This window comes from Dromiciops gliroides, chromosome 6, assembly GCF_019393635.1.
Source record: "Dromiciops gliroides isolate mDroGli1 chromosome 6, mDroGli1.pri, whole genome shotgun sequence".
Taxonomy (NCBI): domain Eukaryota; kingdom Metazoa; phylum Chordata; class Mammalia; order Microbiotheria; family Microbiotheriidae; genus Dromiciops; species Dromiciops gliroides.
In genome coordinates this window covers 102810126-102822450 of record NC_057866.1, presented here as the reverse complement: position 1 = coordinate 102822450, position 12325 = coordinate 102810126, and the positions used below count along the sequence as shown (strand labels likewise).

Sequence of the window (12325 nt, the reverse complement as noted above, 5' to 3'; positions counted from 1 at the left end):
CAGCATCTATGAAATACCATGAGGAGCTCAGCTTTTTCTCATAACTGATAGAGCCTGGATCTGGGGCTAAGAGATTTCCTTTTTACTCAGCTCTTTCTCTGATTCCTAAACCCCAACCTGAAGCTTGGAACCTTTTGAAACTCCTGGGGTCTGAGTTTGCTTGGCGCCTGAGTTCACAGGTCCAATGTACCTAACCCCTAATTAAGGCATCCCCCTTCTACCAATGCCATCGTATCATGGCACCTGTTCTAGCACCCACTCCTTCTTTCCCTTCTACTCACAGTTGCCATATCCTCTAGAGCTCACTAATGCATAAACCAAGGTTTATTCTCCTAAAGAACAGGTTCAAAAAAACAAAACAACAACAACAACTAAAGAACAGGTTCAGTAATAAGGCTGCAGGGAATTATAAGCACAGATAAAAAGAAAGCTGGACGATAAAGGGTACCAACTGCAGCCAAAATACCAGAAAGATGAAGGTGGGCTTGGTTCTGGAGGACAGATGATAAAACATATCACCCCCTCTCAGTAAAGATGGGGGATGGATGACAAGCAAAAAACGTTGCACATGCTGTCAGCTGCAGTCACAGCGCCAGGAGGTTTTGCTTCACTGTATTTCTTTGTTACAAAGGAGAGTTTGGAGGGAGGGGCAGGGGGATGAGGAAATGAGTGATGTAAACAACAAAAAGCATCAATAAAGCTTTTGGGAAAAGATCAATGTAGCATCTTTGCGTCTGCAGAAAGAGAGGTAGTAGAAAGAGGTGCAGAGTGGCTAATAGTTAGATTGCTACTAATGACCATCTCAAAAACACCCCAAAACTGCTTAGGCTAGCTTCTGTTTCCATTAGGGCTTGGCAGGAATCTGCTAATTGCCGATCCAAGGCAGTCGATTAAGCTGGGTCATATCAGGAGAAAAGACAAAAGCCCACTATAAATAAATAAGAACTCCTTCAAGAGCTCCAAGTAATTGAATACCCAGATCAGCAAAGAGGTGTGGGAAGCAGGCAGTTTGCCATCGTAGTTGACTATTAGGGTTAGCCAGAATAGCTACCAACAAGAGTAGCAATGGACCAGCCAAGGCTCCCGTTTCCCGCACATATGGAAGAAGAGGTAATTTCACAGTGCCATGTAGAGACAGTCCTATGTTCGTATTTCTGCCAGCAGCAGAGGGCGGTTAAATATGCACAAAGTGCAGATTACTTGAAAAAAAGGAAGGGTTCCCCCTTCCCCAGATCATTGGAAAAAATGAAGAGCTTTTGGAAAGAGTGGAAGAAATACTTTAAAAAAAACCAAACTCATGGGGGCAGCTAGGGGGCACAGTGGATAAAGCACCAGCCCTGGATTCAGGAGGACCTGAGTTCAAATCCAGCCTCAGACACTTGACACTTACTAGCTGTGTGACCCTGGGTGAGTCACTTAAACCTCATGGCCCCGCAAACAAACAAACAAAGAACAAGGAGAGGCAGAGAGGAATCCTAACTGTATTACGAGATTGGAGGACAAAAGACCATGATGAAGAGCAAGAAGAGGACTATGGAAGGAAATAGCTGAGGCTATGGAATAGCCCTGAAGGGCTTTCCATGGAGTGTCTCCCAAGGAGAAATTAGTGTCTTGTGTTCCAAGCAATGATGATAATCCATAGATACCACTGGGAGAGAAATCAGCCATCAATCAATCAACAAGCTTTTATTGGGCACCTATTATATGCTGAGCAGTGTACAGATGTCATGAATAAAAATACAAAAACAAAACAAAAACTGATCCCCACACTTAAGGAATTTACATTCTAACTAGGAGTGGTGGGGATGAGGAGAGATGAATAATGGTGTCTGGTAACTTCCTACTGGGGAGTACCAAGGTGATTTGACCTAAACAATCAATAGAGAGGTCTGGTTTATTTCTAGAATATATAATGCAGAGCTTCCTGAGGCATATTAGGTCTGGAAGTCATTTAACTCATTCCTGGTGATTTGCATAAGGGGAAATAATGCCAAAAGGAACCTGGAAAATTATTGCGAGGGATTTTGAAGTCCTAGACAAAACAAAGCAACAAAACCTCCCTGAAGATCTTGGGGACATGGGTGGTATTTTAATCACTGTTGCCCTTTAAAGGTTAGGGTCTTCTGAAAGATACAGGTATGAGAAGTGAACACCTGGTCAAAAGATGTTTTTGGAGGACAGAATTTGGATTTCTGAACTGATGTCTAAAAAATAGAAATGATGGGGTCATGATCAGCAATGGAATACCTCTAACAAAGGCTGATAAAAATATATTTGTATAGTCTTTCAAAGCTGATTAACAGTGCTTACCTGAAAATGGAAGGGGAGGGAAGAACAGCCCACATATATCTGCTAAACCATATGCCACAGAGAATAGCAGGTGCAATATAGGAAGAATATAAGCAAATAGGAGGCAAAATATGAGAACAAAACTAGCAATAAAATCCGTGGTCTTATATAACTATGTAGAAATGCACGATGTGTGGGTGATAAGGGAAACAAGGCTCCTAATGCAAACAGGTAAATTCAGTATCAGGACTTGGCAGGATGGGGCTTGCCTAGAATACAGCTGTGGTAGGTTAGGGTTTACCTCATTCGATAGGAAAAGAACATGTGAAAATGACAGTGGAGTGGCACTGTGCATAGTTATGTGAGGAAGTCCAGAAATCAGAGAGGGGTAGAATATCTGGATGAGGATTAATGGAGAGAGCAAGAGTGTCATGGGAATGTGCTGCCGCCTTCCTGGACAAGAGAAAATGGAAGGCATGTTCAGGAAGCAGATTGTAAACCTGGTGTGGAGGCATAATGTCATAGTAATGAGGGGATTTAGCCATCCTGAGAGCTGTTGGAACTCACTCTCTGCCAAAAACAGAACAGCTGAGAAATTCTTAACTTGTCTTAATAATAAGTCCATTCTGCAAAAAAAGAGGAAGCAACAAGGGGTGCAGCTATTCTGAACCTGACTCTACTCGAAGGAGGAATTAGATGCTGCAATAGAAACAGTGGGGACGTCAGGAGGGAGGACTACCTGTAAGAGAGGTGGGATGGGGCAGCTAGGTGGTGCAGTGGATAAAGCACAGGCCCTGGATTCAGGAGGACCTGAGTTCAAATCCTGCCTCAGACACTTGATACTTACTAGCTATGTGACCCTGGGCAAGTCACTTAACCCTCATTGCCCAGAGAGAGAGAGAGAGATGGGAAATTGTATCGGGTCACAACACAAGTGCATCTGAGGCAACTCATTCACAGTGATGCCTAGATGCAAGCAACCACTTGGTAGATAGTCTGAGGCTTCCTTCAGGGAGTAGATGATGCTTTTCCTAGTGGGTTTTCAAGGCCTTGAATAGGCACAGCAGGCCATTCTTACATAGGGTTGTTGAACTTGTTATGGTAGGCTGTGGGGAATCAGTTTATTGAGGCAGCTAGGTGAGGTAATGGATGGAGTGTTGAACTTTTAATCAGGAATACCTGAATTCAAAACTAACCTCAGATACTTACTAGCTAGTGAGCACATGCAAATCACTTAACTTCCCTTAGTCTCAATTTTCTCCTCTGATTAAAAAAAAAAAAGGTGGAGGAGGATAATAATAGCACCTACCTCAAAGGTTTGTTGTGAAGAGCAAATGAGATAACAGATGTAAAGATCTTTACAAGGGCTATATAAATGCCAGCTATTATTATAATTGGTTCAGATCAGAAAGAATTAGTTTCCACCCATAACACTGCTCCATCTTAGAATCTGGGATAGAAAAGAGAAGGAAAACCAGAAGAGGTTTCATTTGTACTCTAGATTTGGAGAGTGGATTTCAAAGGGTCCAGAGATAGGATAACTAAGATTTCATGATCTGAGTCAGTGGTTCTCAAACTTTTGGTCTCAGAACCCTTAACGGTTATGGAGGATTCCCCAAAGAGCTTTTGTTTATGTAGATTATATCTATCAATACTTAACACAATAGAAATGAGAATATCTCAGTATCAAGTTTTGACCCTGTGGACCTCCTGAAAGATTCTCAGGGTCCCCTAGGGATCTCCAGACCAAACTTTGTGAACCAATGGTCTAAGTAGACTCAAGAAAGAAAGTTCCCAAAAATGAAATTCCAATATAAACATAAATTCTAAAAGGATGAGTTGTCTAGAGAGACCAATATGAAAGCACAAAAGACTCATCAAACAACTTTGATTTTAAAAATACACATATAAAAGACATAATAGTAGCTAAATAACAGTTATGTACTACTTTTACATTTGTAAAGCACTTATCCCATTTGGTTCCCATGATAATTCTCTGAGGTAAGTGCTATTAATATTCCTATCTTACGGGGCAGCTAGGTGGCACAGTGGATAAAGCACTGGCCCTGGATTCAGGAGGACCTGAGTTCAAATCCAGCCTCAGACACTTGACACATGCTAGCTGTGTGACCCTGGGCAAGTCACTTAACCCCAATTACCCCCAAAAAACCACCCAATATTCCTATCTTATAGATGAAGAAATTAAGGCTAAGAGGTTAAGTGACTTACCCAGGATGAGAAATGCAATATATGTCAGATTTGAATCCAAGTCATTCTAAGAGCAGGATTTGCTTTTGTCTTTCTTTGTATTCCCAGGATTTGCACAGTACCTGGGAAGTAAATGACACTTAATAAATGCTTGTTGGCTTGACTTGACTCCCACATGACCTCAGGGCACTTTAATTGAAGGACGGTATCCAGAACAAGAGAAGTGAAAATCCTGCTGGTCTCATATTAGGAGAATTGTGTTTCGTTCTGAGCACCACATTTTAGAAGGATATTGATGAGCTAAAGTGCCTTCAGAGGATGATAAAGGGCCTTGAGAACGTGCTGTAGCAAGCTCATCTGCAGGAATTGGAGATGTTTATCCTGGAGAAGAGGGAACATGTTAACTGTTTTTAAGTATTTGAAGTGAAGCTTGGCCCTAGAGAGAAGAGCCAAGAACAATGGGTATAAGTTGCAAAAAAGACAAAGAATAAATAAAAACAAATAGCCCACATTTATATAGTGCTTTAAGATTTATAAAACACATTATTTTTTTATTTTGGGGGTGAGTTTTTTGTGGGGCAGTGGGGGTTAAGTGACTTGCCCAGGGTCACACAGCTAGTAAATGTAAAGGGTCTGAGTCCAGATTTAAACTCAAGTCCTTCCGAATCCAGGTCCGATGCTCTATCCATTGAGCCACCTAGCTGCCCCCTACAAAACATGTTACAAATGCTATCTCATTATGTCCATGTGACAACCCTGGGAAGTAGATGATATTAGTATCCCTATTTTGCAAATGAGGAAACTGAGGCAGCCAGAGTTTAAGTATTTTGCCCAGGGTTACACAACTAGCAAGTATCTGAGATTGGATTTGAACTCAGGTCTTCCTGACTTGACCAAGTCCATCATTTAATCCATCATACCAGAATTGTCAAAACACAACTCACAATACTCCAGAGTATGGGCAGAACCAGTTTGAAATGTAATTGGGAAATATTTAACAAAATAAATAAAAATACAATAAAACATGGGGAAAAAGTTATATATGATTTTCTAGATTAACATGCAACTTGCAGGGATCCTTAAGTACAGTTTAGTGTCCCCATTTCTATTTGAGTTGAATATCCCTGTGCCTTACCGTAAGGAAATAAAGCAATTTAGGAAGGAAGGAATCCTGACAGTAGGAGCATCAGGGGACACCTGAATGAAGCTTTAAGAGAACAAAAGGCACAAGGTGCACGCGCTAAGCTTGCATATCGGACAGACTGTGAAAAGGCATAGAGATGGGAGGAGAGGAGGCATGGTGAATTCAGGGAACAGACCTTGAAGGACTTTAAACACCAGACTGAGTTTATTTTCCCCTAGAAGCAATAGGGGCACATTGGGGCAGCTAAGTGGTACAGTGGATAAAGCACTGGTCCTGGAGTCAGGAGGACCTGAGTTCAAATTCGGCCTCACTTAACACTTAACTAGCTATGTGACCCTGGGCAAGTCACTTAACCCCAATTGCCTCACACACACACACAAATAAAAATAGAGGCACATTGAAGATTTGGTAGTAGGAAGTGAATGACCTGGCTGGACTTCTTTTCTGGGTAGTGGGTCCCTTCTCACTAGAGGGTTTTAAGGAAAAGCTGGATAGAAAGTCTGGTATGTTGTAGAGAGAAATCTTTTTTTTTTTTAGTAAGCTACAGGTTGATTTTAATATATTATTTATTATATCTTAAAATACATAATAGAGGGGCAGCTAAGTGGTACAGTGGATAGAGCACCGGCCCTGGAGTCAGGAGGACCTGAGTTCAAATGTGACCTCAGACCTTTGACACTTATTAGCTGTGTGACCCTGGGCAAGTCACTTAACCCCAATTGCCTCACCAAAAAAACAAAATACATAATAGAGATCTGGAATTTCATTCTCTTTTTTGGGGGCCTACTATCTATATGCAAACATCCATTCTATTTGGTGTTTAAATTCAGAATAAAAATAAAAAGGAATTAGAAAGGAATGAGGTTGGCCTATAGAGTCCTCTTGTGCTGAGAGCCATTCTTCAAGAGATGCACACAGTCTGATGAGACTGTGAGCTCCTTGAGAAGAGGGACTGGGCTTTTGCTTTTCTTTGTACTCAGTACTCAGGTACTAATACACACTTAATAAATGTCAGGATGGGTTTTAGCACACTTTTCTTAGTGCCTATCACAACATTTCCAGCCCTAACAGAAGGCCTTGAATTGGGCGGGGGGGGGGGGGGGGGGGGGGCCCGGGCAGGAATGATTCTGGTTTTAGGTATGCAGATATCTGGTCTGAGAAGGAAAGAGTATGATAGCTACCGGGTGAATTGTGGGGAAAAAACCCACTGAATTTCAAATCAGAGGACCCAGGTTCAAACCCCGGTTCACTTCTTACTGCCTGTTTGACTATGTTACCTTCTCCAAATCTCAGTTTCTTCATCTGTAAAATGAGGGACCTCATCAGCACTAAATACTATGCTCCTATCAACCACAACAAAATGTCTCTGAACCCAAGCAAGTGAAATGTATCAAGTATTTGTGCCCCTTTACACAGAAAAATCCAGGTTAACACGGAACTTACCTCCAAAGTTCATAAATGACATACCCTTTCCCTCACAATGTCTCTCCTAAAATTGGCTTATAAAACGTACCCAATACTTAGGATGTGGTCTAACCATAACATTGGATTATAGGGCTACCATCTCTTTCTTTCTGGACATTGCCTCTCAAAAGTCTAAGACTACATAGTTACATTTTAAGTTTGGGGTCCACTTAAAACTTCAAGTCTTTTTCTCAAGAAAAAGTCTAAACCCACCTTCCCTATCTTGTATCTATCTTTTTTTAATGAGACAGTTTGCATTGATTATCATTTAATTTCATATCATTTTAGAGATTTGACCTTACATCCCAACCTATTGGGATCTTACCAGATCATGATATTCTCATCCACTGTATTAGCTATCCCTCCCAGCTTCATGCTTTCTGCAATTCTAATAAGCATTCCCTCAATAATTTCATCCAAATCACAGATTAAAATGTTATTTTGATTTTTAATTCCCTGGTAATCATTTCTGCTCTTTTTCTCCACCATTTAAAGAGAATTCTTATTGACTGAGAATACAAACAAAATAGAAGTTTAAATGTTCTATCTTCTTCATTGTCATTTATCATCATCTCATTGACCCTGTTAGTAGTACTAGGACAATACTCCAAAGGGATCAAAGACAGAGGAAAAGGACCCATATGGATAGAAATATTTATAGCAGCTCAAAAGGACTGGAATTTAATGGAGTGATTACCAACTTGGGAATTGCTCAACAAATCATTATATATATATATATGTTTCAGAGAAACTTGGGAAGATTTGTATGAACTGATTCAGAGTAAAGTGGAATAGATCCAGGAAAATAGTTTTTATGGTAACAATAAAATTGTAAAGAAAAATAACTCTAACAAACTTAGGAATTCTTATCAATGCAGTGATCAACTATGATTCCAAGAAACTGATTATGAAGCATGCTACCTATCTCCTGAATGAGAGGTGATAGACTCAAAGTGAAGAATGATTCATATGTTTAGACATGGCCATAGTGGGAATTTGTTTTGCTCACCTCTACACATTTGTTACAAGGGTTTTTCATCTATTTTTTTTTTCAATTTAAGGAAGAAGGTTGGAGGGAGAGAAATAAATGCTTGTTAATTACAAATATAAAAAATTAGATTTTAAAAATTACCTTGTTGCTAAGCAAACTGGGAATCCACATTGGTCTGAATCATCTGTGAAGGCATCACTAGAATTGTGTTCTCCCAAGTTTCCCAACCCTTTGAACCAACTTTCCTCATAGGGTCTGACGTCATGGGATACTGTGAAATCCCATCTTCAAAAGGTATGGGCCAGATTATACCCAGCTTTCTTCTCCTCTAAATAGTGGAGTAGTCACTACTTCCCAAGGTTTTGGTTAATTCTGCTTCAGTCCCTTCTTGTTGGTCAGTATCATGTTCAGAATTATAATTCTCTTCATCACTTCCTCACCTCTGGAAGACTGCAATTGTGATTAAGGAAAGTCACGAATTTGTCAGCTGCTTTGTTTTGGGCAGAGTTCCAACAGATAGTCGAATTCCCTCATCACAATTATGTCATGTCTCTGCGTCTGCTTTGTGTCAGAAACTCATCTTTCCTTTTCTCTATTTGATCCACTTATCTGTAGCATACTCTCACCAAAGCAGCCCTGCTGTTTCTCCTTTTTATTTTCATTCAAGTGTTTTCCATCATGCTTTCCACAAAGTGAAGTTTTTCTATTTTTATATCACATACTGAATGTTGCCATGACCACAACTGAGAACTCTCTGTGGCGAAACACACTAAAGACTGGCCTCTCTTTTCCAGGGCCCATCCTCCAAAGGGCAGATCTCTATATAAGAGAATAGACTAGAAGAGTCTCTCTATCTCTCCTCTGTGGAGGAGGATGTTGAAGATTTCTTTGTTCTAGAGTCTTCCCATCAGAAGAGACCTCTCTTTGGAAAGGATAATGTAGACCAGCCTCTCTCTGTGTCTCAGGGCAATCCTCTGAGCAGAATTCTGTGTGTGTGTCTTTCAGGAAAAGAGCTCTCTGGGCCAGCCAACTTTACAACACCAGATAAGGAGTGAGTTGTGTCTCAGGGTCTGTTCTGCTCCTCTTCAATATGAAACCTTCCCTTCCCAGTGTCTTGTTCTGATCAACCTTAGGACTTATTAGCAGCAGCTGGAATTGTTGTCCACCCCCTGAGAGCCTTATCAATGAAGTTCTTGCCTCTCTCAATTCTACCAGGTTACTGGCTCTCCCCAATGGACATGTGCTCCATCACGAAATCCAAACACATGAACTTTGTGCTTGGAGTCAGAGGACAGTTTATAATGAGCAATGTCAGGATCTGTGGTTAAATATCAGTATGAACACATGGTCATGGGTAAGTCTAGGATCCATTTGTGTATATTTTCAGTCTGTTTCCAGAATCAGGGGCCAGTCTGTGTGTGAGGAGTAGAGTGAATCCAAATAGCCTGTGTAGGAATGGAAGCCATGATGGTAACATTGTTGGGTTGGTTCCATTCACCCCATTAGGCTCATATTTTCATTATTGAATAGCAGACTAGCTGGACCTTAAAGAGGAGATGAAGAAATAGCTTTGCAGGGTTTTATCCAAGATAATATTTTTAAATAACCCGTGAATTTTGTTTAATTTTCCATTTCTTTCTTGTCCAGTGCTCCCACTTCAGCTCATTTGCAGATGAGCTTACTGAATATGTGACCAAGAACATTCTTGCCACACCCATCATGAATGGCAAAGATGTCGTTGCTGTAATCATGGCCATAAATAAAACTGATGGCCCATTTTTCACCAGTGAAGATCAAGATGTAAGTGTTGTACAAACACACGATGAGTGCATATGTCTCTCTGTTTGTTTATCTCTGTACGTATGTATGTGTTGGTATACTATATGGATACTTATCTATGTACATATCTATCTATACATATATATATATATGTAAATGTCTCTGGCTTTTTTTGCCTGCGTGCGCATAGCTCTACTTATCTGTCTACATATGTGTATCTCTATACTTTAGCACAAGTCTGCCTACCCTTGTGTCCCAGTATTGATGCCTGTGTCTACATGTATGTTAATGTAGCCCATTTATACTACTTTCTTTCAATCCTTGTTGATTATTCTCCCAGTTTTTCTAGTGATTTTATTTCCTGGTTTGTGGCATTCCATCTCTCCTTATTTTCAAAAACTTTGCTATTCATGTTGGTAATTGCCCCTGTGTCACAGAAACCTAATTTTACAATTCCTCAGTCTCAAATATGATGGCTTCCTTCTCCATGCCAATTCATGTGACCTACCATTATGGTCACAACTTTGACTTCCCCATCTCTTGAAATTTCAGGAACATTCAGGAAAATCCTGAAGATTCATGGGATTGTAGCTTTAGAGCTAGAAGGGACCTTAGATGTCATTCAGTCCAACTCCCTCATTTAATAGATAGAGAGACTGAGGTTCAGAGAAGTGCAGAGATTTGTTCAAGGTTATACAAGTAATTGGTGGCAGAGCTGGATTCGATCCCAAGTCTTCTGACTCTGAACTCAGTGCTTTTCATGATACTACATGGAAATTCTCTTCTCTAGCTATTCTCAGCAATATAATGATCCAAGAGAACTCTGAAGGACTTATGATGAAAAATGCTATCCATCCCCAGAGAAAAAACTGATGGAGTCTGAATACAGATTGGATTAACGGAAACTGGATTTGGAGTCAGAAGAATTTGGTTCAAATTCCAAATGTGACAGTTACCCATGTAACCTTAGATGAATCACTTCATGTTTTGGGGCCTCAATTTTCACATCTGTGAAACAAGAGGTTAGACAAGATTGTCTCTTGTTGTTCTAAAGTGATGATTTTTAGGTATCCTTGATTAAGTGATCATACTTTCCTATGCTAACGTCCATTAACTATCACAAATTACCAGTATTCACAGAGACATGCAACCCTGTTTCATTATTTTCTTCTAGTGGATTTCTTACTATTGTATGTGATTCGAAATAGTCTGGCTTGTTTAGAAGTAATGTGTCACATAAATGGTATTATAAAGTAAAAAAAAAAATACTAGCTAAAGAGAATATTGTGTTGTTGTTGTTAAATTGTATCTAACTTTTCATAACCTCATCTGGGGTTTCCTTGACAAAGATATTGGAGAAGGTTGCCATTTTGTTCTGTAGTTCATGTTACAGATGAGGAAATTGAGGCAAACAGGGCTAAGTGACTTGCCCAGCTAGTAAGTGTATCAGTCCAGATTTGAACTCAGGAAGATGAGTCCTGACTCCTAGCCTGGCATTCTGTTCACTGTGCCACCTAGCTACCCCATAGAGGACAATAAATCTGGCACACCGGTGTGCCAGATGTTCACTATTCACTCTAACCTACCAATAACTTCTTTGCTCCTCCCCAAGGTAATAATGTGACTTCCTCAAATCAAGTTTTTGCCTTTCTGTTCATTTCTTTTCCAAGGATTTAGCTTTTTTTTTTTTTTATAGTGAAGCAATTGGGGTTAAGTGACTTGCCCAGGGTCACACAGCTAGTAAGTGTTAAGTGTCTGAGGCTGGATTTGAACTCAGGTACTCCTGACTCCAGGGCCGGTGCTCTATCTACTGCGCCACCTAGCCGCCCCATGGGTTTAGCTTTTATAAGCTCCTACTTCCACCCTATTTAAGTGATTAGAATGGTCATACATTTCCTCTATTCTCTGCCTTCCCCTGGAAACTTAAAACTGTACTAGTTTATGATCAGAAAGGAATTGACAATTCAACTCAATTCATTTTAATAAACATTTGTTAAGCTCCTAAAAAAAAGGAATTCTACTCTCTGACCACACCCTCATATCCTTCTACTTCCACACTGTATCACTCACATTAAACTTACTTTTTTGCCTTTATCTGATATTTGGTCCCTTAATTCATTGCTCTGCCCCAGTCTTTCTTCCACACTCTTCCTTCCCTTTCATAACTCATTCAGCTCCATTATTTACCACCTTAATTTTTCACTAATGAACCGCCTAAAAAAATCTCTTACTCTCCCGACCCTTTGCCATTCCTCAACTCTGAATCCTGGGTAATTCTGCCATGCAGTTTCTTCATTCCTTTTCCAAGGCTGTTGAGTGCCACTGGAGAAAGTTATAGAATCAAGCTAACTTTACCCACTACTAATTCATAACCTGTAACTTCAGCATTTCCCTTCATGCAGCTCAACATTACTACTCTGATCAGAAGGATCCCCTATGTCATTCCCCAG

At 40.2% G+C, this 12325-nt stretch overlaps 1 protein-coding gene across 1 annotated transcript in view; it reads left to right on the top strand.

Moving 5' to 3' along the window:
- Nucleotides 1-12325, top strand: part of PDE6B (phosphodiesterase 6B) — an 86135-nt gene that overhangs the window by 24682 nt on the left and 49128 nt on the right. The window contains exon 2 of the mRNA XM_043971234.1: nt 9744-9896. Within this exon, the coding sequence (XP_043827169.1) occupies nt 9744-9896 (153 nt within the window). The remainder of the gene's footprint in view (nt 1-9743; nt 9897-12325) is intronic.